Source organism: Pleurotus ostreatus (genome assembly GCF_014466165.1).
Source record: "Pleurotus ostreatus strain PC9 chromosome Unknown scaffold_2, whole genome shotgun sequence".
NCBI classification, from domain to species: domain Eukaryota; kingdom Fungi; phylum Basidiomycota; class Agaricomycetes; order Agaricales; family Pleurotaceae; genus Pleurotus; species Pleurotus ostreatus.
In genome coordinates this window covers 571968-597466 of record NW_023503157.1, presented here as the reverse complement: position 1 = coordinate 597466, position 25499 = coordinate 571968, and the positions used below count along the sequence as shown (strand labels likewise).

The 25499-nt window shown below is 50.5% G+C and overlaps 11 protein-coding genes across 11 annotated transcripts; 8 read left to right on the top strand and 3 right to left on the bottom strand.

The window, feature by feature from the left end:
• Window positions 1–1272: 1272 nt before the first annotated feature.
• Window positions 1273–2197, bottom strand: PC9H_002977 (uncharacterized protein; the record flags this gene model as incomplete). The annotated part of the gene is made up of 3 exons (XM_036772577.1): window positions 1273–1785; window positions 1835–1865; window positions 1929–2197. The coding sequence occupies 3 exons, from the start codon at window positions 2195–2197 to the stop codon at window positions 1273–1275; spliced, it is 813 nt and encodes a 270-aa protein (XP_036634050.1).
• Window positions 2198–2826: 629 nt separating this feature from the next.
• PC9H_002976 (uncharacterized protein) lies at window positions 2827–3654 on the top strand (the record flags this gene model as incomplete). The annotated part of the gene is made up of 2 exons (XM_036772576.1): window positions 2827–2921; window positions 2970–3654. 2 exons carry the CDS (start codon window positions 2827–2829, stop codon window positions 3652–3654), a joined length of 780 nt encoding a protein of 259 aa, XP_036634049.1.
• A 1342-nt stretch (window positions 3655–4996) lies between these two features.
• PC9H_002975 (uncharacterized protein) lies at window positions 4997–7295 on the top strand (the record flags this gene model as incomplete). The annotated part of the gene is made up of 5 exons (XM_036772575.1): window positions 4997–5930; window positions 5981–6048; window positions 6100–6453; window positions 6515–6996; window positions 7055–7295. The coding sequence occupies 5 exons, from the start codon at window positions 4997–4999 to the stop codon at window positions 7293–7295; spliced, it is 2079 nt and encodes a 692-aa protein (XP_036634048.1).
• Window positions 7296–7903: 608 nt separating this feature from the next.
• Window positions 7904–9357, bottom strand: PC9H_002974 (uncharacterized protein; the record flags this gene model as incomplete). Its single annotated transcript, XM_036772574.1, has 2 exons — window positions 7904–8481; window positions 8538–9357. The coding sequence occupies 2 exons, from the start codon at window positions 9355–9357 to the stop codon at window positions 7904–7906; spliced, it is 1398 nt and encodes a 465-aa protein (XP_036634047.1).
• A 978-nt stretch (window positions 9358–10335) lies between these two features.
• On the top strand, window positions 10336–12634 carry PC9H_002973 (uncharacterized protein; the record flags this gene model as incomplete). The annotated part of the gene is made up of 6 exons (XM_036772573.1): window positions 10336–11179; window positions 11232–11299; window positions 11350–11586; window positions 11631–11702; window positions 11755–12245; window positions 12298–12634. 6 exons carry the CDS (start codon window positions 10336–10338, stop codon window positions 12632–12634), a joined length of 2049 nt encoding a protein of 682 aa, XP_036634046.1.
• A 1334-nt stretch (window positions 12635–13968) lies between these two features.
• Window positions 13969–15307, top strand: PC9H_002972 (uncharacterized protein; the record flags this gene model as incomplete). Its single annotated transcript, XM_036772572.1, has 2 exons — window positions 13969–15193; window positions 15249–15307. 2 exons carry the CDS (start codon window positions 13969–13971, stop codon window positions 15305–15307), a joined length of 1284 nt encoding a protein of 427 aa, XP_036634045.1.
• Window positions 15308–16140: 833 nt separating this feature from the next.
• PC9H_002971 (uncharacterized protein) lies at window positions 16141–17357 on the top strand (the record flags this gene model as incomplete). Its single annotated transcript, XM_036772571.1, has 5 exons — window positions 16141–16457; window positions 16523–16730; window positions 16784–16918; window positions 16982–17084; window positions 17134–17357. The coding sequence occupies 5 exons, from the start codon at window positions 16141–16143 to the stop codon at window positions 17355–17357; spliced, it is 987 nt and encodes a 328-aa protein (XP_036634044.1).
• Window positions 17358–18095: 738 nt separating this feature from the next.
• Window positions 18096–18789, top strand: PC9H_002970 (uncharacterized protein; the record flags this gene model as incomplete). Its single annotated transcript, XM_036772570.1, has 4 exons — window positions 18096–18289; window positions 18339–18439; window positions 18496–18600; window positions 18653–18789. 4 exons carry the CDS (start codon window positions 18096–18098, stop codon window positions 18787–18789), a joined length of 537 nt encoding a protein of 178 aa, XP_036634043.1.
• A 171-nt stretch (window positions 18790–18960) lies between these two features.
• On the bottom strand, window positions 18961–19984 carry PC9H_002969 (uncharacterized protein; the record flags this gene model as incomplete). Its single annotated transcript, XM_036772569.1, has 3 exons — window positions 18961–19145; window positions 19299–19868; window positions 19921–19984. The coding sequence occupies 3 exons, from the start codon at window positions 19982–19984 to the stop codon at window positions 18961–18963; spliced, it is 819 nt and encodes a 272-aa protein (XP_036634042.1).
• Window positions 19985–20421: 437 nt separating this feature from the next.
• On the top strand, window positions 20422–23156 carry PC9H_002968 (uncharacterized protein; the record flags this gene model as incomplete). The annotated part of the gene is made up of 11 exons (XM_036772568.1): window positions 20422–21010; window positions 21067–21629; window positions 21683–21794; window positions 21849–21983; window positions 22039–22140; window positions 22202–22386; window positions 22548–22637; window positions 22696–22785; window positions 22839–22891; window positions 22951–23077; window positions 23136–23156. 11 exons carry the CDS (start codon window positions 20422–20424, stop codon window positions 23154–23156), a joined length of 2067 nt encoding a protein of 688 aa, XP_036634041.1.
• Window positions 23157–23854: 698 nt separating this feature from the next.
• PC9H_002967 (uncharacterized protein) lies at window positions 23855–25158 on the top strand (the record flags this gene model as incomplete). Its single annotated transcript, XM_036772567.1, has 6 exons — window positions 23855–24124; window positions 24191–24465; window positions 24530–24667; window positions 24735–24841; window positions 24892–24996; window positions 25058–25158. The coding sequence occupies 6 exons, from the start codon at window positions 23855–23857 to the stop codon at window positions 25156–25158; spliced, it is 996 nt and encodes a 331-aa protein (XP_036634040.1).
• Between the last annotated feature and the right edge of the window lie 341 nt (window positions 25159–25499).

Genomic DNA, 25499 nt, shown 5'->3' with positions numbered 1-25499 from the left:
CAGGGGTTAAGCTGCTGCCTGGAGAGAATCCGGGTACGACGATCCGCGTAAATAATCCTGTTTCTTGGGTATAATAGAAATTGAAGGAATTCTGTGTCCCACAGGATACGAAGATTGAGCGCGTGGAGAGAGGACACAAGGACCCTCCCACCGCAAATCACATAGTCAGACGTTTCATACTGTTCATGAGATTCCCCATAACTCTCTTGTATGGAGTGCCTTGGAGAGCCCCGCACGTTCCGCTTTCAATGTGTTGACACAAGGCGCTCAACGCCCTGAACCTAGCACCACAGCCCGCAAAGCGGCAAATATACACTTCCTGTCGATGCCTTGCGCTGTCTAGGTGCTGATTCAGGCCATAGAGAGACCTAAATATCTGATCGCAGAGGTAGCATTCGTAGAGTCCGAGATGTTCGTTGTACGCCTTTTCAGTGGCGTAATAACGACTAGCGATCGACCCACCGTCAGTGATAAGCCGCGATGGATCGGTGATGAGGTGATTCTTGTCGTACTGCTGGATGAGCAGGTCTAACGCATACCTGTTCATCCCCGATGTGCAAGAACCAGCTTCGAGATGAAGGGCGACTGCGGCGGGGGATATGAAAGATTGCCCACACCCTCTCATCGGGCAAGGAACGTTCTTCGGACGGTGAGTAGATGAATTGAAATGCTGAAAAGGAGCTTGTCCAATAGTTCGATGGTACTTGGGGAGGACGTACATTATCCAAAGAATTCTGACTGTGGAAATGCTTCTGGCACGATGGGCAATAGAAGTGCCTAGGTGATCATCTGTAATGCTCCTCCAGCCCACCCCAGTCTTGAAAGTCGATATTGCAGTCCCAGCAAACGAAGTGAAGGGGGGAATTTCGTATATGCTGATGGTAATCGTGGTTGTTATTGAACCAACGGTTGCATCTGTCGCAGTGGGTCATTTCCTTAAACGAGAGGCAAGTTTGGAGGCGCAGGGGTGTGGCCACGTTGAAGCCTGCGGGTCGACCGTCGCGGGAGTATCGCTTATGTAAATCCTGTGTGGAAGAAGTTATAATTCGGGCACAAGGAGCCATGTAAGTGAATCTGTATCTGGGAAGTAAAATGAGGGAGATGAAAAGTAAAGATCCAAAGTTGGCATGCGCTATGGTGTAACGCTAAATGACTACGAAGATGATATATCCATTTCGTAGTGAACTGACAGAGAAATCCAAACGATACTGTGTGCCACGGCGAGGAATGAGCATGTGCGAGGGACGACAGAATGAGGCCACCTACCGCGATTCAAACCGTCAATCGTTTCATACCGTCCATGAGACCCCCCATAACACTCTTGTAGGGAGTGCCCCGAAGAGCCCCGCACTTTCCGCTTTCAATGTGTTGGCACAAGGCACTCAACGCCCTAAACCTGAGACCACAACTTGTAAAGCGGCAGATATACACCTCCTGCTGGTGCTTCGCGCTGCCCAAATGCTGATTCAGCCCACTCAGCGACCTAAAGGTCTGATCGCAGAGATAGCATTCGTAATCGTCGTAATATTCGTTGTACGCCATTTCGGTCGCATAGTAGCGAGTGGTGGTCGAGTCGCCGTTACTGATGAGCCGCGATGGGTCGGTGATGAGGTGGTTCTTGTCGTATTTCTGGATGAGCCTGTCCAACGCGTACCTGTCCATGCCTGATGTGCAGGAACCGGCTTCCAGATGGAGAGCGACTGCGGCGAGGGATATGAAATACTGGCCGCATCCTCTCATCGGGCAAGGAACGTCCTTTGGACGATGGATAGACGAATTGAGGTGCTGCAGAGAGGTTCGTCAATAATCAGATAAAACTTGGGGTAGAGCATACATTGTTCAAGGAGTTCTGGCTGCCGAAGTGCCTGTCACACGGAGAACAATAAAAGTGCCTCGGCGACTGTCTGTAATGCTCCTTTAGCCCATACTCGTTCTTGAAGACGATGTTGCAGCCAGAGCAAAGATAGTGCTCGTCGTCGAAATGCTCGCTGAGCTTGCTGTTGTCGTCGAAATGCCTGTCGCAATATTGGCAATATGAATGCCTCTTGCTCTGGACCCAGTGCTCTTTCAATCCGACCCAACTTTCGAAGTCAATGTTGCAGTCCCAGCAAACGAAGTGAGAAGAAGAGTATTGCCTATGCTGGTCGTAAGCTCCGTAGTGGCTGAATGAACGGCCGCATCTGTCGCAATAGACCATTTGGAACCTTGTTTCGATGAAGCTCTGGATTTTAGAATTTGTAGGTTAAAGGCAAGATATAAAGGAGGTGCAGGGCCGTGGCCACGCTGCACATTTGCTTATGTAAATCCACGCTAACTTATACCACGCGCGTAGGTCAAAAACGCCCCAAGGTGCACCCATTGACGAAGGACAGTGCTGAAACCGGACATCCACGCGAGCACGCAATTCAAGGAGACAGTGTCCCCCCAAAGTTCAACGGCCCGCCAGGTGCCTAGTGTCGATGTCGCGTTACAAGGCGTACCCATATGGTCGAACGCTAGCTTACCTACGAGAGAATGAGCCGACCCCTTCGAATAGCATCTGCGAGGGGAGATGATGGCAGCACGAAAGAAAGAAGAGAATCGGTCATTGGACTGGAGCATCAGGAGGCTCAGTTGCTTCTGAAGCACCAATTGATTCAAGTCAAGCGGCGGTAGGCTGTTCCCCCTCGGATCTCCATTGGGAGGTGTCACCAACACAGATCACTTCCCAAGACACATCGAGGGAGGATCTCGACATATGAGGATAGCGAACAGTATGGCGCCAGCTGTGCGAGCGCTAAAGTTGACGATTTAACTTTCTTCGAGGCCGGCGCCATTGTTTCAACAATGGCCTTTCCCACCGTCTGTGTCGCTCACCGCTTGCCTGTGGAGTTGCTTTGCAGTATATTCGACTATCTACAAGAAGAATATGTCAACTTGCGGTGAGTGCGCCTGCTTGCGTCGTCGACGGCTTGTTGACTTTCTCCAAGCGATCCTTCGTGCGTCGATGTCTGTACTGATTCAGCGCAAGTCCTACGCACACGCTTCCCATACTCGGTCGCATGGGTGTGCAGACTATGGCGAGATGCAGTCGGAAGCGAAGCGCATTTCTGGACATGGATCAACGTCTTTGTCAATGATCCTGTCTGGACGCCTGCATACCTTGACGAAGAAATACGTTGGTCGCAGGCTGGTCGTGGTATAAAATTGACCGTCCTGATGGATCCCGGCCTCCCTAATTTGCCGGAGAGTGTGCTACGCGCGCGCATGGGCGCGATCATGGAAATCCTCCGCGAATCGACATGCATCGAGCGCTGCGTGAGCGTTCGAATCAACGTAGCCCCCGACACACCCATATTTGGCCCCCTCAGCCGTCTCATCGGCTTCAACGAGTCTCTCACCCGTCTTAACCTTTCGTCCGAAATGGAGCACCCAGCCTTGACTCTGGGTCATCCTGGCATACGCTGTACCATGGCTAACCTCCGGGCGCTCACAATTGATGGCCATAATCTTGTTATCGCCCACAGTTCTCAATCGTTACGAGGACTTTCTCTCACCGATGTGGCCATCTACAACTACCCTCCTCCTATTGCGGCGATGGAGCCTATTGATGAGGCCGCCATGTTGACCCAATTACTCAGTCGTGCCCGGACAATCGCAATTCGACGTTGTTAATTTTCTTCGCCTGTCGCCCTGAGTGACGCATGGCCCCAGCGACGGATGGGAAACCTGTCCCTTGAAGACCTCTCATCAGCTACCGTTCTCTGCATATGGAAAACCCTCGACAACCGTTATTTGGACGAATTAACCATCACCAATTGCGGCCTTCCTACGCTCGGTTCTCGATACCGCATCGTCATGATCGGCGCGCTTCATCTAAACAGTATTTCAGCAAGAGAAGATATGGCATCATTCCTCGAAGATATCGACATGTATCAACTTCGGGTGACTGACTCACCTGCGTTTAATAACCGTGTGTTGGAGATATTGACCAACGCTCCGCCAGGCAGCCACGAGAGCACTCTTAGGTGCATATCCTTGGGGGAAATGCACGTTGAGAGGTGCAACAACTGGACGATATATGCTTTGAGAAGCATGGTGAAGCGGCGGAATCAGATGGACCATCTCGGGTATGGGCTATGGAAAGTGACATTGAATGACGTGGCGTACAGGCCTACGCCGTACGACATTAGTTGGTTCGCTTCGCAGATGCCGGGACAGCGTTTTCAATACTCAAATGTAAAGTAGGTATGTACGTACAATGTTCTCACTATCGTTTAATATCGAGTGGGATCAACCTGACTTGCCCCCTCTAATGTCGGAACAATCGACCGTGAGCGACCCGTATAAGTACACGGCCCTGGACTACAACAACACGCCTTCACGGAGGCCAGCAGTGTTTGGGGGAAGATGCGGGGCTCAAGTCCTAGACTCCGACTGCGGTGAACGACATCCTAGTCGCAATGCTTCCTAGGAACCCCCTTTCTGACCTCGCAGCTTCCACGCTTGATGAGGTCCATGGAAATCTCCCCGAATCCTCCCTACAACACTGGAGTTTTGCATCTGACAATCCTATGACAGGATAAGGATGCCACCATTTTTTTCCTTGTTATCTGCAGACAACAACGGTGCCGTGCAATGACGGCTACCGCTTTCTGGCGGTGCTTTTACCACCGTCATAGAATCCAGATAAGGCATACCTAAATCCCCCCATTGCTAGCGGTGCTTGTGTTTATCAGGGGTCGATCAGAGGTTTAAGCATTTACGTCCTGCCCGCATTTGGCGTCGTCGACGCGTCAGTACTTGTCACGAGCTGCCACATTGCTCTCAACAAAGCACCATTGAACGGTACGTTACACGTAGTACCTCTAGTTTCCACTGACAGAGCTCGTGAGTTATCTACCATTGAGCGGTGGGCCGCGGTTACCAGAGTGGTACTGACAGTGACAGTCGCGAAGGTTATCTAGTAAGTTGTCATCGATTATCAGCGTGAGAGCAAACGTTCTGTTCTGTTCAAATGAAAAACGTTAAGCATCAAGCCCAAGACAAGACACGGTGGGCGACTCCAACACTCTCGCTTTTTCACCGGAGCTCTCATATGTCTTCGGAGGACGGCGAGGAGATTGAGGCTTTACTGAAGTACAATCCCCCCCCAATTCAAGCTTCACCTATTTTGACGGAGTTCGACGCGCCAGCCCTTTCCTTCTATGACAAACATCTCTCCTCCAGTCTGGCCCTCAATCGAGTTGCCTACTCACCAACAATGTTGCAGAACATAACAAAAGCTATAGAGGCTTGTATGGACGGAGTCGACGCCCAAGGAATATCCTTACCCCCAATTACTGATCACGACCATTTCCGCACAAAGAAACAGCGCGAGACTATTTGGGCTGATACGAAAGCTACAGATGCGCGGTCTATAGCCAGCTTATACAAGGCGACTACGGCGGACAACTGCCAGGCGGTAGCATCGACCCTATTTTTAACACCCCACTGTTCAATGTGGCTATCTGCCATTTTCTTCGATCGTGTCGATATGGAGGATAACCCAACCGATCAGACATTTACGCTCGAGGACTATTCAATCAATCTTCCCAGCAATAACGGGGAACCACGTTTTCATCCAGTCATCAACGATTGCTTGAGCGAGGACAAGTCGCAACTTTTGCGTAGTTTGTTGAAGAGAGACAGCCGTTTGGCCACCTGGGAGTTTCTCCCATATACTTCTCAAGCTATCTCCGTGTTACAGAACCTTCGCGGAGAAAAGAATCAATGGCGGACGACGACTCGTTTCAATATGCGAACACATCCACCAATTGGCGCTTTTCATTCCCCTAATGCTGCCATACCATTCGATGCGGAAGTCACTCCTTGGCATCCCCAAAATTTGACACGAAATCTACGACCAAAGAAACCAGCGTCGTTAGCAAAGATTTCGAACTATCCCTCTGGTAAGTTGGCCACCCTTCTCAGGGGCTATCGAGAATAACCTTCGCACAAGCTAAAATCTGCTTTACTCCACCACCTCCAAAGAAACGATCGGCCATTATCAGTGAAGTACTTCAACACGTAAGTATGCCTCTGTATCTCTGAGGGTTTCTTGTTATCATTTTTGCGCAGGCCTGGGTCACTGCTTGCCGTAGGGATTCGACGTTCATCATATTCCAATGTGGTAATTATGAACGTATAGGCGTACGACATCGAGCGACTCGGACCCTTTATCTGTCCGACGTAATCAACGTACCGGACATCACAGATCCAGGTTCATACACCGAGCTCCATGTCAATCTTTACATCTTGATCCTCCAGGACGCAATCCAGAGGGCTGCTCATCTGAGCCCTCAAGACGATTTGCCGCCCATTTCTCAGAAGCGAGGCAGGGACGAACCATTGGTCAGAACACGACAACTTCACAAACACTGTTCACCTACGAATCGCTTAGACGATGAAGTTATGGCCGATATGATCACTCCGGTATGTTCACAAGAATACCATGGGGCTTCCATTGCAACGTGACGTACTTAACATCGGGCAGAGCTTCTATGGCGATATTTCTTCCCGCCATCTTCTACTGGTTTCCTTGCGATACGGTGTTTATTCGTCGCCCAATCCTGCTACCTTCTTTCGATCTGGCCACCAGGTGAACGTTTCTGGGGCGAAGCGATCTAGGTACAAGGCTACCGAATATATTCATATCCGACTTACGTCTCTAATAACTCGAGGTGCTACCGGTACAGTCCACGGGGGGAGGTTGGAAGCTCATCGTAGAGATGGAGTCCCCTGTTCTAGTGATATTGTTGTCAAGTTGGCCTTTAGCGGCGCTCAGAAGCAGCGCCTGCAGCACGAAGCGACCATTTATGAGCACTTGACTAAGGCGGGCGTCGACGGAATCCCTACATGTTATGGGATATTTGAGGACTCGCACGGCGGTCCTTTGGTTCTAGTCACTAGTCACGAAGGGACCTGCTTACAGCACTGGACCCGTGAGCACAACATCTCAGTCCCGAGGACCTGGCGGTATGAAGTTATATTTCATATCGTACTCGGTCCTAAGCTAATTACCTAGTATGAACAGGAAGAAATTCCTGCGTGTCTTGGAGGCTATACACCGTGCGGGTGTGTGCCACAGAGATATCAGACCGGAAAACCTCGTTGTCAATGCTAGCAATGATGCTCGCATCGTTGGCTTCGATTGGGCTGACTTGGTGTCGTCCGCGAGCGCTATAAGGCGAGAGTACGAACATTTGCGAAATCTCTTGGGTGGACAACACATCCCTCCTGGCTCTTATCCAAGCCCGGTGACCGCAAACTCATGACAATCATACGGACAGATCTCCAAGCTTCGTGGCATTTTACCTCTTCAGACAACAGGACCGAACGCAAGCCATACGCTAGCCAAACTGACATCTGCCGTTCACTCCTTTGATTTAATTGGTAACTTCGGTGTCTCTCAATGAGTCTTGTCTTGTATTATATTGACTCCTGCGCTCCCTAGCCACCTCAGTTGCTTGTCTATAGATTCCACATGTATGACTTTGGGAGTGGGCAATATAGGGACAGTATGGAGTGTTCTTTGGTTCAATGGTTGCGCTCGTTGTTTTAGGATCCATGTTTTTCAAGCTGCTGAATGACCGCAGTGGAATGGTGGCCCAGTTATTGTAAATCTACTCGCCCGGTGGCACTCGACATATTTCTTACAACTTGAAAGACTAAGCAGGTTAGTTTTCTTTGACGATGGAGACGCGACGGTGGAGGCTAGCTGCATGATCAAGGGCTCGAGATGGTCGATTCGAAAATTCGCCCGACTCAGAGTGAACAGGTACAAGTACTATCTGCGACTATGTCTATCGGCAAATGTGATCATAGTACTCTCAACGTTTAGAAGATAGTCCCTTCTACTCCTCGACGGCGCGAAATCAATCGTCTATTTGATGAGGACCCACTGAGGAGCTTTTGACTCTAGCGATATTTCAGATTTCTTGAGCGTCTGTAGCCCTATCCTTTGATATACCCGCCCGGCCCGGTGATAACGTAGCAAAACACCGACATATGTTCCGGTCAGGGTATTTTCTCCCAGAGGGGCGAAAAAATGTGGCTTGGATGGTGAAGCGTGGAGTTGATGAAGACTAACCATGATTCGCATCTCACAGTTCGAATTGAAGTATATGTTGGGGCTGAAATGGCATCCGGGGTACGTAATCTGGGGGTCATACCAAGCCGGTATTTTGTAGTTACCAGCAAGCATCGAGTTATACGGTGAGGAAATGTCGCCTGGCCATGCGAGTAAGCGACGGTCTTGGGTTTGCGTGAGATATATGACTTGAAGGCGATAAAATGCTTTATCGAAGCCTTCACCATATTTGATAGGGATCTCGATGTTGAGAACAGCGAGGAGAGAGTATACCATGTCCTCAGGAATTGTAGTCTCCCGTGTCCCCATTGCACCGAATAAATGGAAGGCTTGGTGAAGGCCTGGTTCGTACCCCGCCCAATCCATATTTCCTATATTTATGGGGATCAATACCTATTTATTGCAAACGATGGACTGACCAGCCTACCCGTAACACTTAAAAATTCGTTGAAAATCAAGGAAATTGGGGGAAGGGAAGTGTAGTCCTCTCTGCAAGCATGAAACAAGGACCTCCCAGGGGAGTAGTCCTTCACAGGACGCCAGTCACTGGTGAAGCATATAACTCTCTCCGCGGCGAGAAGTTCTTGGAGGGTCCATCCTCTGGTGGACCATGGATCCTTTGAAATGGTCGAAGAACTTGACATCAAGTAAATAACGCAAACGTATGCATGACGATACCAAGTAAACATGAGGGGTATCGACGCAGCCCGGTCGGATTCGCTGATACACGCGCTATCCACCCAGAGATAACGGCATCCATAATAAGACTGGACAATCTTCGAAAACCCCACTAGTTTTTGGTATCCCCTCTTTGCTTGCACGGTAGGATGGGCTAGGTTGATTATATCAACAAAGGATAGCTCCTGGTTATCTTGATACCAACGGTGTGACAAGATGGCGTACTGGCCAGAGAGACAGATCTGGTCCAATACATGATTTCTGGTTATTGGCGTGTGCGTGCTGCGTTTCTTCTCGATCAGTTCACGAACTGCCAGAAGGACGGAATGTATAGGTATGGGCGGTGTAGGCGTGCCGATGGACTTTCGGCGCATTGAATGATAGGCCTGGAGCTCGCCGTTGAGGACTGATAAGAAACGGAGTTCATCTTCATGCAGAGGGCTTTTCGCCATCGCCGAATATACATATGGGTGGATTTGCTTGAGTTCGTCCTCCCAGCCAGAAGGCAGAGTGCTTGATATGATGCCCATAACTTCGGCGTCGGTCAAGGGACATTTGATCCAGCTCATGAGAACGGTAGAAATGTCATCCTTGAGCTCAGAGCGAGAGATGTTCCGTTGCCTCCTCGTGTCGAAGAGGTGGAAGGGACAGTCTTCGACATACGATGAGATATATCGCTCAAACCTGCATGTAATCGCCGTTAGGGCGGGCGGCCATAACAGTGGTGGCACTTAAGCTCACTGGAAGATCAAAGTTCGTGAGAGCATCGCCGACTCCGTCAGGCTTCATAGCCAGTCGAAGGTACACTGATCTCACCTTGTCCTTAGGTATATGTCAGCGGTTTCATAGCAGTGTAAGACGTCGCATACCCGAAAAGAGTCCCAATCCGCGCCCTGGTATTGTTGGGAACCTAGGTTTGCAATCAGTCTTTTCATGACTGTAACGAGCGAGTTGGTTAGCTGGGGGAGAAGCTCTCAGTTGGAACCCTTGTGACCCACGGCCGTGTTCAATGGCCTGTCAGAAAAACTCAAACAAGGCGTTTACGGTGAACGTGTTTTGCGCGTGTTCTCTGGGCGTTACTTGACCTGTCGCCGTGAGTATTCGGAAAGAGTACAACATCGTGATGATCGGTATCGATAACCAACCCCGGTCTATTTCTATCATTACTGCTGATTGGATCATCAGAGACAGCATTGAGTTCATTGGAAACATTTCGGAAATCAAGAATATTCAGGTGCGTACCATCACGACATGAATGCTGCAACTTGGTCTTCTGATCGAACTCCCATGTTGGATTTGACTCAGTTTGAAGACCTCCTGAGTCCTGACCTACAGAGAGACGCCGGGAGTGCGACTTTGCTCAGTTACCGGGCCATGTGAATGCTGTTCTTGAGTGTACTAAGGCGCTTCGAAGTCCATGCGGTCACGTGTCGTGTAGTTGAAGTCTGAAGCAGTCTGAAGCGTTGAAGGTTGAACGTTGATGGACGATGAGCTACTACAACGACTTACCCACAGCCCCGACATAGCCCACTCTGCACAATCAGCTCATGGGTCTCTCACCGGAAGAGGAAATACAGGCGCTATTGGAGTACAATCCCCCGCCTGTGCGAGTCCCACCCACCCAGGTGGAGGACCATGTTAGCGCACTGTCCTTCTACGACAGGCATCTCGCTTCGAATCTCGCTTTGAAACGCGTGGTATACTTGCCGACACTCTTGCGGGGCGTTTCGAAAACTCTTCTTGCTTGCCTGGACTTGATGGATGTTCAAGAGACATCATTGCCTCCAATCAAAGGTAGTTTCCCTACGAAGGGCTGGCGTGATGGTACGTCCATTGACACTACCTCTACGGATGCGTTATCCATCGCCAAACTATACGAGGTCACTACCGGATTGAATTGCGACTCGGTAGCATCCACGCTTTTTCTCTCACCACAATGCTCGTCGTGGCTGCCTGCAATATCTTTCTGTTCTACATACGATGTCAATCACACTTCCGACCAGAAATACTCCCTCGAAGACTATTCGCTGTGCCTAAGCGATGACCAGATGCTAGTGCTGCGTCCAGAAATCGAGGCATGTCTCAGGGATGACACGATGGAGCTTTTGCGACGCTTATGGGAAAAGGAACGTCGTCTAGCGACATGGGAGTTCTTACCTTACACATCCCAAGCCGTCGACATTATACAGGATCTTTGTGGTGGAAGCTCTTCGCGCCGCAGATCTGCAATTCGGTTCGAAATGCGAATGTACCCACACATTGGGACGTTTCAATCGCCTAGTGTTGTTCAGTCCCCATTGGACGCAGAAGCCTCTCCTTGGTTGTCTTATGAACCGAGGCGAATTTTAAGGTCAAGAAAGGCTCCCTCCCCAGCCGATGTTGACCCAGAGGGTCAGTGTTTCCCTCTTCGGGTAAAAAGGACAACGAATGACCTGCTTATCAGCTAAAATTCCCCTTGACCCGAAGTTGTTCCGAAGTCGCGCGCCTTCCGTTGACCATGTCCTTCAGCATGTGCGTACGTGCTCGCTTCTCCCGAGGATGCGCTAGTTGACTTCGATTAGGCCTGGGCCACCGCCACCCGCAGAGATTCGACCTTCATTATCTTCCAGTGCGGCAATTTGGAACGCATAGGCGTTCGGCATCGAGCCAGCCAAACACTATATCTGTCTGATATCGTTGATGTACCAAACATGGCAGACCCCAGGGCGTACACCGAACTTCAGGTCAGCCTTTACATGTCGATACTCGACGATGCGATGCGGAGAGCCCCCCACTTCGATAGTCATGATGATTCCATAGTTCGCCCATCAAAGCGTCGGAGAGTCACTAATGAATCGGCTAGCCGACCGCGTCAACGTCGAAAACTTCGCTCGCATATGCGCCTAGCCGACAACCGACCACTTGGCAATTTGAAGTGCGTCCGCAGTGGTTTCACAGTATGTGTCCTTACCCACCAGCCTTTCTAGGATCACACTAGCGATATCTGCCACTGTCACCTCCTGTTAATGACTCCGCAATATGGCATCTATTCCTTCCCCAATCCTGCAACCTTTTTCCGATGTGGTCACCAGCCGACCCCATCAAAAAATAAACACGCAATCTACCAACCAGATGCATATATAATGCTTCGCCTCACCTCTATGATTGCTAGAGGCGCCACTGGAATAGTCCATGCGGGCGCTCTGGGGGCCAATCGTTCAAATAGACCGCCGACAGCTTGCAAGGTCGTTGCCAAATTGGCTTTCGACGAGCTTCAGAAACAGCGCATGAAGCACGAAGCTGCTATCTACCAGCATTTTTCCTCGAAGGGCATCCGCGGCATCCCCAAATATTATGGGATATTTGAACCGTTAGACGATGGCCCGTTGGTCGTGCTCACCAGCCACGAAGGACTTTGGCTTCGGCACTGGATTCCCAATATTACGAACTCAGACGCCGTTGTCCCGAAGGCCTGGAGGTAGGCACCCTAATGTACGAGTATACTTAAACTCATTGCCACTGCTGAATAGGGACAAATTCCTCAGTGTACTGAAACGGATCCATACAGCTGGCGTGTGTCATAAGGACCTTCGAGCAGAGAACCTGTTGGTCAGCACAGACGACGAAGTTTGCATCATCGACTTCGACCGCGCTCGCTTGGCACCTTCTGTGGGAGCCTGTAAGAGGGAATATTTAAGCCCGCCCTTAATGGACGCACAATGCCTCCTTTCGCTATCAGTCCCAACACCACGAGTTCAGGATCAGGACTTTCGCCTTCGCCTGTCTCCGAATCCAATTGACGACAGATGTACACTGTACAAGCCGCGTGAATCGCTTTTGCGTTTCCCTGTTAACCCAGAGACCTGAGCGTAGACCACGCATAATGTTGCTACACATTCCCTATCACCACTAGTTGCGCTACGTCGTACATGATTTGGTCCGGAGGACAATCTCTACCAACAAGGGTAGCTTTTGCGGCCAGACTGCTTCCTGCACTACGGATAAGACTCACCTTGGTACACCTGTCCTCCGCATCGATGCGCGAGGCTCGGATCCGTGCCTCGGTGTACGCAGGCGCTTATTTCAATCGTACTCACGACTCAGATGGTTCCTTTTCTTTAACACAACCTCCTCGATATGGCTTCATTTCACGCTTGATTGACGCTACACTTATCAGCGCGATGCCAAGATCGCAACCGGTCCCGCCTCTAGACCTCTGGAGCAAGAATAATACGATCCCTCACTTCGCCATTATGGAGCTAGGCACTCAGAATATCAGCTTCGTGTTGCTATACGAAGTAGCGCGCTTCTCACCAACACTTAGCAAGGATGCCGCATTCTCTATTGCAGAACGACCAGCTTGCCTGCCACTCGAACGGTAGACTAACGTCTCGGATCGAGAGTAATGCGAACGAACATGTGTACGACTACTTTAGAGGAACACTGTCATACGAAAGCATGCATTCTTGCGAAACCCCAAGGTACGTAAAAATCTCACAGAACGATGGAGATGCTCGATTCGGTTACATTCGTGGCACCTCGTCCCCATCATCTACGCTCCCACCTCGCAATCTGCTTTGCCGCAGAGAAGGCCTGTGCCCCTTGCTCACTGATCAGGCTCCAATGGAGCGGGACCAATACGAGGTCGAGATGCTGATCTCATTATATGCCCGTATCTCCGTGGGACGGCATTGTTTCAAACTCGGACCGCCTCTCAATCGAGTTGGCGGTGATTAGTAGTAAGTTTGCATTTTCCCCCTTGATCGACGCTGCCATAAGCCTCACCCTCGGATTGCATAAATAGATACCAATGATGACCCTCTCGTGAGTTCATCTTGGCACATCAACCATGTATACAGTTTTTACTTCGATTTCGTGCCATCCCCCCACATCGACTCGCACGGATTCATAAAACACAATACATGGACAAAAGGCGGTCCCCGCCCTGGGATCCAATCGACACCTGGTTTCCACGCGGTGCTCTCACGTAGAACTTTAGAAGCCATATACATACTGTGCAACCCTTCACACTGAGCCTTTAATAGCTAAGTGGCAAAACCTCTCTACACAATAATGCTTGGAATTGTGATTGACGACGGAACCGCTCAATTGCTGTACTCGGTTGCACTGCTTTCTGTGACAATGTAAAGCCCTTACTATGTGCGTGTTTCTTCCCCTCCCCTCCCCTTACGCTCAGATTGATGGATAATCAGGGCGTCAGTAAAGTCTTGAACGCTACCGCAGCACACGTTGCAGCGTTGACCAGCGGTACCGAAGCCAGCACGCAGGTTGCCATAACGTGCCTTGGTGGTCACTCATTCGGACAACTTCTCGTGCATACGTCTACGTTTGACGTGGAGAGCCGCTATTTGGGAATGAAGAAAGCCTTTGGAGATGACATGGAGATCCTGACGACGACTGGCTCATCTCCACCCCAGGACCTGCGGGCGGCGGACTACGACAAGCTGGTCAGCAACGCGGAGGCAGCACATGCTTCGAGTCGCGCGGCCTCCTCATACGTGCCCCCACCTATGACCTTGATACAAGCACCAGCGCCGGCCGCCGGCTCAGGAACTACCGCGGTGTCGGCTTCAAACCCAGCGAGCAGCACTACTTCGTCGAACGGCGTCCCTACCGCCAATACAGCCGATACAGCCGGTGCAGGATCTCCTACACATCTATACCCACCGCCGACACCCACTGCTCCCCAAGCGGATGAACTAAGCCCGATAGACGAACCAAACCCATACCTCTCTGTGTATGCCAACTTCCCCATCATCAAGTGGGGAAGAAGCGTCCACCACCCTTCTCTGACCATCATCTACACTATCATTGGGGTCTTTTCTACATTCGGGCTGTTGATCGTCAAGTGGTTCAAAGGCGGAAGTTGGCTGTTCGAGATCGTGTACCTCACATCATTTCTCGCCGTCAACCTTTATACCATGATCATGCTGGACGTCCGACGAGAAGTCTGCTATATTGAGGTTAGCAGGGACAATGTGAGTGCGGGGATGCGTGTAACCTGGGAGACCTTGAAAGCTGAGGCAAAATCGATGCCTAAGACGAAGGAAGAGGCTCTTCAAAATCTGAGACGTGGACTTGTCTGTCATCTTGCGGGGAGTGAGACCATACTCGTTCCCGTGATGGCGATCATGACTAGGATCGAGGACGCACCTGCTAGCTGGTGGATCCTCTTCAACGAACTCCGAGCGCCGATAGTTCAGATCGGACTGTATCTCCTCCCAGACGACCATATTGACTGGGTCGTCATCTACGGCGTCGCGGCTTACTTCCAGGCGAGAATGCTACGGGCGGTGGCAGAGCGCTACATACAAGACGCGAAGACGCGCCGGATTTTCTGGTTCCGGAAGCTCAGAGCACACGTATTCCCTGTTCACGAGAAGTCGTTCTACCTGGATTGCAGTCGTGAGTCCGGTGCCCAAGTTTGCACAGAGTCGTTCTGACCTAAATCCCTGTTCAGTGTTTTCTGGGTGGACTATGGATCCATTTAGGGAAAGGGGGGATACCTGGAGGTGGTAAATTTTGCTGTTGCTCAATTTGTGTTGTATCAGAATCGAGTACTCGTAATATTGCTCCTGCTTCCTTATCATTCCAGTGGAATCGCTTCATGGCATATACTCGTGAGTCGCGACCACAATAAGCGCCGACCGTTCAAGTTGAGACTCAGCCACAACTTCAAGTCAAGGCTCTCACTGGTAAGATTTCAAGTTCAACAACTTTGTACGTCCTGAGTCCTCCACCCTTCTCCGTGTTCCACGCGTCCAATCTCCGCTGATCCATCTGTTTTTAGGCCTCGATAATAGCAAGATAGACGCGATGCTACAATGCAGCGCCTACTTGGTGCCTACGCTTTTCTAGTCGAGTCGGGGTCAACTTGAAGGACCGTCCGACTGGTCAAAGTCTCTCTCACTGGCGCCTCGGATTCTTGAAACGATATATATATATCTTAGATGGCCATTCGCATCCCGACTGTGGCCTTTATTTGGCGGCCCACAGAGTGTCGGTTACCACATTCCCTACGTAGAAGTGCGTAGAGCGCGGTTCCGTAAGATGGCGTCGTATTTTCAACACCTACTACTCTTCGATGATTGTTCTCGGTCACGGGAGCACCTTATGGTATCCTCAAGGACGCAACAAGAACAGCTTACGGCCCGTTAGTCCGCTTGGCGGACGTTGGACGTTGCATGCACAGTGCGCCCATCAATGTGTAAGCATGTTATATGTTTTGTTATTCCCTAACCGTTGCTTCTAACTTTCATTAGTAATTGCTCCCACATTTCGTTGTTACTCAGCATGACCACCGCGTATATAAAGGGGAAAGCACGGCATTGATTTCTCATCCTAGATTCGACATGGATAGTTCCTTGTACAAGGACGTTCGAACATCCAGAGGGTTTGACTACCATTACCTGGCCGTAGCCCCACGGGCGGACAAGCCTTACCTTCTCTTCATTCACGGCTTTCCATCTACGTCGTATGATTGGCGGCACCAAGTTACCTACTTCAGCAAGCTTGGTTATGGCTTGATTGTACCTGACATGTTGGGTTACGGTGGCACCTCAAAGCCCACAGAGGCCGAGGCGTACACGAATTCCGGCACCAGCAAGGATCTCATAGACGTCCTCGATGCAGAGGGTATCACGAAATGCATCGCCATTGGACATGACTGGTACGTACTTCCACATTATCCCACTGACTGTGTTAAATGGGCTAACCTCGCTTGCTGGCTTGGAGGGGGAGCAGGATTGCAGCGAGATTGGCCGATCTGTACGAAGATCGCTTCATCGCATTCGCCTTCTTCGCAGTGGGATATATAGCACCTTGCCCCAATTTCGACATGGATGAAGTCTTCGCGCTCACTAAGAAGCTCGCAGGGCGTGAGACCCTAGGGTATTGGGGGTTGCTCACGGCCCCAGATGGCCCCGAGCTCATCGAGAAGAATGTACGACGGTAGTTTCTTTCCTAAATGCTTACTCACTCAATGAGGGCTTTTAGTTCGAATCATTCTTCAGCATTATTTATTCTGCTGACCTCAACATTGTCACGGCACATTTCACTCCTTCGGGCGCACTACGCGCCTGGGTAGAGTCTGGGCAGACTACTGATATTGTCTCATGGCTCAGCGAAGAGGTGGGTAGTTTAAACTTCACTTTCCATCTTTATTGACTACACTATGTGTTACACTATGTGTAGGAGCAAAAGGTTCAGAAGGAAGCTCTGATCAAGGGTGGTTTGACAGGGCCTGCGAGCTGGTATAAAGTCTGGACGAGCGGTCTCACTGCCGAGGAGGACAAGGGTAATGCCAAAGGTCGCCATGCATTATTCCAACTCACAAGTATCTACAGGTGTCCCGATTCGCTCTCCTGCTATCTCCAGGCCAGTTTTTTTCGGCGCCACGACTCATGATATCATCTGCGTGCCCAAACCGCAAATAAAGCTCATGGAGAAAGCGTGCGTCGACCTTACGGTCCACGAGTTCGAAGCGGGGCACTGGGTGATGATGGAGAACAAAGATGAATTCAATGAAGTATTGGGTAGCTGGCTGGAAGGTTTAAACACAAAGCAATAGGCGTAGGGACGCTGACCAAGTCATAATAGATTCTTCCTAGCTACCGAGAGCCGAGGTCGTGTGGCATCAAGTGCGAAGGAAGGGTGTTTGTGCCGGGATATTGCTAACGAGAACTTATGGTGTCAATTCTTCACCTGCCATATATCTTGCTATTTCTCAGCCAACCCAATCAGCGGAGTGGCTCGTGTGCGCCTATTCATGGCTGATGTCAAGATCATTCAAATATTCAAAGTCCATACGCGAGTCGATGCGCATTTGGCGCCCACTTCAACGTATTCACATCCACATTCCCTTTCCCATCCACCTTTGAACCACCAGCGCATACAAACACCAGGCAAACTACTGCGCCAGAGTCCACTGAAATACTACCCTAAATTCCATCGTAACTTCAACCGCAGCCCCTTTCCCTCCTCACAAACTTACTTCTTCGATGAGTGTAGACGGGTGTAGTTATCGACACTCGGGTCGTCAAGCTCGGGCGATCCGGCTACTGCTCACTCGTCGAATTCGCCTGCTCAGGCTGCTCATTGGTTGAAGGCATGTCCCGTGCGGATAGGGTCTCTCCCGGAAGCGGATGTTGTCTTGCACTGTGCTTCCGTTCCGACGTACAAGAATGTCAGCCATATCAGCTAGCCGCTGACAGGGGTTCAGTGGGGTATATAAACCTTGTGCAAGTGCCTGCAATTGCATCATCATTCTCCCCACCATTCCAAGTCACTCTTAAGCTCCAGTAACATCATGTTCGCCTCAGTCTATGTCGCCGCCACCTTTCTTGCGACTCTCGCCCACGGGCTCACCATAGATATTTCTTCGCGCCAAGTTGCTGCTGGCAATGCTTCAACCATCTCTACCCAGATCCACCCATTTGGGGTTGTTGGCAAGTGCTTAAACGTCAAAGGCAATGTCACCGCAAACGGCACGCCTGTTCAAATGTAAGGAAAAGCCATTCTTCACAAGCACTTTGCTCATCTTATTCTCCAGCTTCGACTGCAATGGCTCTTCCGGACAGAATTGGTCAATTGTCAAAGGCCAAACAAAGGTGCGACTCGCTGGTACCAACTTCTGCTTGGACGCTGGCTCCAGTACGTACCTCGCCCCTATAACCCTACCAAACACCCCTAATCAATCCCCCTTTCAGAGCCTGCCAGCGGCGTAGCACTGAAGATTTGGACATGCTACGACAACCTCCCCGCTCAGGATTGGTGGTTCACGAACGATAGCCGTATAGCTGTCACTAACAAGGGTAATAAACCAGTCATCCTCTGTCGTCAACAGCGGATGACACATTATGCCAGGGCAATGCATGGACTTCAAAGATGGGTTGTTCACCAACAACAACACCGTCCAGACTTGGAAGTGCACAGATAACAACACCAACCAAGTGTGGAGCTTAGCCTCCGTCACCAGCGGTACACCGTCACCAGTAGCCTAAGTTATAGCATACGATCGGACAACAAGACCTATTCACGAACTTTCTGCTATCATTTGTTGACTTTTCCATATTATGGACACGATTTCGTTCTGCTACTAGCTACATATTTTACTTTTGTTCCACATTTGCGATTATCTTTAATACAACCATCATAACTTTTGACACTGAAAATCACGGAACGACCGCTTCTTCTTCCCATTGTACCGACTTCTCTTCACCTACATCTCTTCGCCAGAAATGAGTCCTGCGATTTGGTACGACGTCAAGCTCGACGTAATCAATATCGAGAGGTTCAATGACTACCAGAGAGAAGTTGCGCAACGCAGTAGTCCAATCCTTGGACTTTTGTTCATAATCTGTATACAAAGGATGACAATGTGGTGGAGAAAGGTGGTTTTTGGTCAGTGAAAGTCGTTCGACGATACTTTGGCCGTGAGGAACCTCTGATGTGTGCACGGGTTGAACAGCCGCTTTGACTTGGCCTGTCAGATGGAAGAGAATGTACTTACCAGGATCACCGGATTTGGGTTCTTCAACACGTTCAGGCCACTTCTTCGCGTCATCATATCCTCTAGGGAGTTTAATGCCAGGAGTCGGGCGACACCAGCTTGCTTTCATATGGGCCGACATCGTCTTGAATAACTCGACACGCTTAGCTTCCCAGTCGAATCCAGGTTCCTTGGATAAGGAATCATACGCGAGGTTCAATCCTATCTTCGCATAGTCGCCTTGAATAGTGTCTGCAGTCGAAAGCACCCCGCTCTTCATACATTTATCGTAGAAGCTCTCGCCATCGCTTTGTGCCATATCGGTATCGGCATCAAATGTGAAGTCCGGAGACGGAACCAGACTTGCTTTGCCGAAGATGCGAAATTGTTCCTGTGTGCCCTCGATCCACCACGCGACTTCAACGAGCGGGTTCGCCAGAATCTGGGCGACTTTGGGCGTGCGGGCGTCTGTTGACGAGAGCAGCACCGGCAGCGATGGCAGTGATTTCGGCGTGATAAACGAACGGAAGATGTGCGAACGAACATGTGGGCGAGCGGCACCGCCCGTTGAAACGGTGGATATTTGGATCACTGGAATGGTCCTGAGTGGTGATCAGGGCTATTTCTGTAGAATGGTGCTCACCAGTGGACTTGTCGCTTTTGGCGAGTGCATTCTCGATTGCTGTCTTCCAGCGAGGAGCGGCCATTGGTGGTGGTTGTGATCTACAAGTCGTTGTCTTATCGCAATAGCACAGCCACTTACTGATCGCCTTCTTTCAACGCGATCGATTTCACTCAACGCTTGCCCTTCTTCTCTCTTGACCACCACCATCTTCGACGAGCTGAATGTGCTGTTTCTTCCCATGAGCCATATGCCAGCAAACATATCATCGAGGGGGCGGTTCCAGCAGGACTCTAAATTTATCTCAAGGACCTGAAACATCTGTACCCCTGAGCAAGCTCTGCAACGGGTATCTCGCCAAAAATACCACCGCTGAGCCTCATGTTTGGGTGATTTGGGCGCCCAACGTCAATTTCCCTATATTCCACAACCAGAGCAAGTTTCTCTTTCCATTAGGCTTCTCTCTTCCCCATCACATTCCCGAGGGCACCCAGTCCCGCCTCCCCAAACCCTGCCCAGAAGATGCCTAGAGAGAACAGCTTCAGCGACTCTGAGGGGCGTTCGTTGACCCCAGACCTCAGCGACCTAAGCGATCATGAAGACTTTGTCGCGTCGCCCATCTCGTTGGCCATTCCTGGGGGAGGCATTCCTGAAGTAAACCACGTACAATCGCCCATACAGCGGATAGCTTCACCAGTAATGTCTCACCACACGCATCGTACCGCACGCTCCCAGGCAGCGAGCTCGGTTGCGCATCGTGCCGTAATTGCACCGAAAGAAAGATTTCGTAAAGTTGTCCGAAAGGTAATTGCTCTGCACCGCTCAACATCGACCTTTTCGTACGCGCGATTTGGTGTTGGTGATGAGCCCGGTATCGATCCTCGACGAGACTCGGCGTACATCAACTGGGGACACATTCACCAGGACTGCGTTATTCAGGTCAACGATTACAGCAGTCTACGAAGCTCGTTCGGGATGATGACGAATAAGGAATTCATTGGGATGATGCAAAGCGATGCCGCAAGTGAGCGGGAAAGCTGGGTGAAAGTGAGGTGGATAAATATTGCTGGGATCAGCTGGGATGTTCTCAGTGCAGTGGCTCTACGCTATGGTGCGCTTCATTCCCCTTGCATCGTTGTCCGTGGCTAATCTACAGCAATGCTGTAGAAATGCACCCCCTGGCCCTGGAAGACGTACTCCACCAGCGCGACCAATCTCGCTCGAAGGCAGATTATTATCACAAACACCTTTTCCTCCGCGTTCTCTGCCACGAGCTCCTTGACCCAGATGACGACTCTAGCTACATCCCTCCGCACCTCGCGGTTCCACGCTTTCGCGACTTCCATCCTGCGCGCGGGTCGACCCTGACTGAGATACCACGTTCCACTTCGCCTGCCCCCTTCACGCCGGAGGACAGAGAACACAGAGAGCATCAAGCATTGGACGATAGTCTTGTGAAAGAGGAAGTTGGCATCGCTGTAGAGGGAGTATCAAACGGTGAATTCGGCACTCTTAAGGCAGGCGATGTTGACCGCGACAATACATTGTTCGGCACGGAGACGCCGTCTAAGCGACGCAGCTGGCGTAGGACGAAGTCGGCCATGTCAAGCGTTATGGATGTCGAAAAGGGGGCGCTTCCTACGAGGAAGGTCGCTTTTCAAAAATCGAAGCATGCTGTACGTGAAGAGCGAGCAAAAGCGAAGTTGGCCAAGTATGCTGAGAGCGAGGAGGTGAGTACTAACCATCAGTATCCTCAGCTTCGCTAATTGCACGGCCTGTATAGCGTCATGACGAACGCAAGCAAGCGGAGCGTAATGCTACGATTGAGGAACTCAAAAGGGGGGAACGTGTTAACGTCAAGGTTTACCCGATGTTCATGTTCCTCTACAAAGACGGTCGGTTTGACATTCTATAGCTACTCTCTCATTGTTACTTATCCGTGTTCATAGGTACCTTCATCACCATCCATCCATCCCCCGATGCAACCTTCACCGATCCTATTGTGCACCGCCTACGCCAACCCGATACGTTACTGAGGAAGAGCGCTGATGCGAGTTTGCTGCTCCAAAGTCTGCTCGATCTCAGTGAGTCGATGTATCCAGGCGGCTCGCCCTTCGCAGACTTACGTGTGTTTCATAGTCGTCGACCAGGCTTTGGAAGTCATCGACGCGTACCATTACAAAATCAAGAAGTTCGAACGGGATATCCTGCTCAAGCCCAAGATGAAAACTGTGAGGAACTGTGAGTGTCCTGCTATCCATTGTATGACTCTCTGAATCTCGGTTGACGGGTATCAATTCAGTGCACATTCTTTCGGGCGATCTCATCCTCCATAAACGGACACTCGAGCCAATCAAGACCATTGTCTACGGGTTACGGCGCTATGATCAAGACAGGTGTGCTGCTCTCGCGGAAGCCAATCCGGATTCCAATGGGAAACGCGAGCCTGTAGTCGGGTTCATGACTCACAAGTCTCAAATCTACCTCGTGAGTCCATCATTCCCTCTTAGGATCAGTGGGCTATGTTCCCCACCGACGACGCCGTCGCGCCACTAATTCGACTGAGGCACATGGGTGTCACCACACGGCCTTCATAGTTCCGATTTGCTTTGTAGATCGCCTGCTAACTGCTTTTGTTGCTCTAATAGGCCGATGTATACGACCACATGGCGTATATCCTCACCAGCTTAGAAATGTTCGCGGGTATCGCGGAGAATCTGATTGATTATACGTTCAATGTAGGTTGACTATTTCGGCTTGCAGTGGAATGCTGACCGCTGACCTTGAGCTTGTTAGATGGCCTCATACGAGATGAACGAAGTCATGCGCCGCCTGACGCTGGCGACTATCATCTTCTTACCTCTCACCCTTCTTACTGGTTACTTCGTACGTCTTTGTCTCTACTCCGGCACCCCAAAATAGCTTGACATTCATTGTAGGGTATGAACTTCGAGTTCATGTGGACGATTCAGCACGGTCACTCTGACGCGGTGTATGTCTCCCTTTCCTCCACCTGCTTCCAGGAGACCCCCTAATAACGCTTCCGTCTAGATTCTGGTTCATCGCGATTCCTGTTATGGCTATCGTTCTACCCATGTTCATCGCCCCCGATATTGTCAGGATCGTGCATTATTGCAAGAAAAAGATGACCGCTCAGAAGGCGAAGAAAAGCGTCAAGGTACGCTCTTCACCCACTCGCTTGGATGCAGGCGATTTGACGTTCCCTGAATTCGCAGGATTCGTATAAGTCCGCCTAAGCCATTGATGATGTGCATGAGCCACTTGTTGGCTAGTCATTGCATTGCGCTGTACTTATGATTGCTTTCTCTGCGACTTACGACTTGTGACACGTCTCTGCATCACTTTTGATTTTAACATCTTTTCGAGAATCTATAGACCCTGGAGGCAGGCCGCCTCGCTCTACTTTTGCAGTTCATACGAAAACAGGACGGACGTTGAGTATAACGTACATGTTGCTTTATTTTTCTGACATATCGGCCCACTACTATACCTGCATCATTACCTACCTCTCACAACTAGGATCCCGCTTTCATATTTGCTCTGACTACATACATATGTGCATTGGCTTTGTTCGCCAATGACATCCTTGACATCCGTGCATATCGGAATTGGAAGTCACCGGTCGTGGTGAGGATTATGAGTATCGTTATGGCGATTCTAGGGTGTACTTGAAGGCTAGCACAGTGTTCCGCACCACCTGCCACTGGCCAGCAGAAGCATTATGACGGCAAGTTGACCTGGTTTAGACGCCTGTGGATCCCTTAGAAGGCGGGAATGCCACTAACGGAAGCATCTGTTCCCCGCCAGCGCACGCCCGACCTAACCCAAATGTAGAGTAGGAATAAGCTCCCAGTACAAAAGCCTGAGCCTTTGAACGATGTAATGCATCGACTGGTTGTAGTATCCCTACTCCTTTCTTACCTAGTACTCGAAGATGTCTCATTTCCTTCGATCGGCGCTCTCCCTCTCCGTTGTGGCTCTTGGACTCGTGCCAGCCACCTTGGCCGTCCATTTCAACATCACGAACAATTGCCCGAACACGCTGACGCTGTTTATCAACGGCGAGAACAGAGGCGTGTTGGGCAACAACGGAGGGAACGTTCATAGCGACGTGCCGAGAGACTGGAGCGGAGACATCTGGACAAGCTCGTACCAGGGAAGTGCTAGTGGTGACAAGTCCACTAGAGCCTCATTTCACCTCGAGGTAAGCCTCATGCTGAGCGGTTTTGACGTTATTTGGAATATTAATAAATAATTGGAATTTTATTAGGAAGGGTACTACTTCATAGTCTCAGACTTTTCCCGTTTCAACACGGGTGTTAGCATCAAGCCAAATCGTGGGGAGGTAGTGACACTTCCCGAGCTTCATGTTAAGCGTCGAGCTGACCTGTATCGCGACAGGACCATGGCTGGTGCCCGGAGGCCAAGTGCGACGGTCCAAATTGCAATACCGCTTACCGCAGCAGACCTAACCACCTGCCGCCCCCATCGAACGGCCCACCCGGCCCACCACTCTATCGCTGCCCCGGCGATGTCGGGTTCACTGTAACGTACGTGTAGTCTGTCACATACTCCACTCCCCCCGACTTACCCTGCCTGCTCGCTTTAGTTTCTGCCCGGATGGCAAGCCCCCTCAACCCTCGGCTCAAACTGGCGGTGACGTCCACCAGATCCATCCCAACGGCGACAACAAGAAATGTTTAGATGTCCGTTCAGCAGCGTTCCAAAATGGCTCCCCGGTTCAAATGTAAGCCCCATTACTCTTTCGCTTCAGACGGGCCGTTCAGACAAGCCGAATTGTTCGTTCCTACCAGTCACGACTGCAATGGATCCAACGCACAGAAGTGGCGAATCGCCTCGAAGCCCGGGGCGACAAGACTCCAACTTGACGGCACCAACTTCTGCTTGGATTCAGGTCTCAGTACGTTTCTCTTCTGTGCTTCCATTTACTTCAAGATCTTACAACAGCAGCCCCAGGCAACGGCGTACAGCTGAAGATCTGGCAATGCTTCGACGGCTTAGCTGCACAGAAATGGTGGTATACTGAGGACAAACATATCGCTCTTGAAGGCAAAGGTACGCGCAGTAAACCTTCATCAGTGAGCCTGGCGCTTCGCTGACGCAGTCATCAACATAGGGCAATGCCTCGATCTTCCTGGTGGGAATAGCGGGAATGGGAATGTCGTACAGACATGGGAGTGCGCGTACGGAAATAAAAATCAGATCTGGACCTTGTGATTCTCTTCATAACGGCGAAGAGAACACCTTTTACTTCCAACAGGCTCATACACGGGCTCGAGCCTCTTATACCAATTGACAAATGTATCCAATACCGTAAATAATATCCACGCTCGACTTTATGTCGATATCAAACAAATTCTCGACCCTTCCCATGCGTGGGCCTCGCCAGCTCACGCAGCGAACTTGGTACATATTCTCACAACAGTGAGCGAATAGTAACCTTATCAGTATGGGTACACCCGTCCTTGGCTAGTTCGGGATGGAATCGAGATCCAAGCCAAATTAACTCCACGGAAACACCCAGACGCCCGAATATATTCGAAGAAAACATAGAAGTA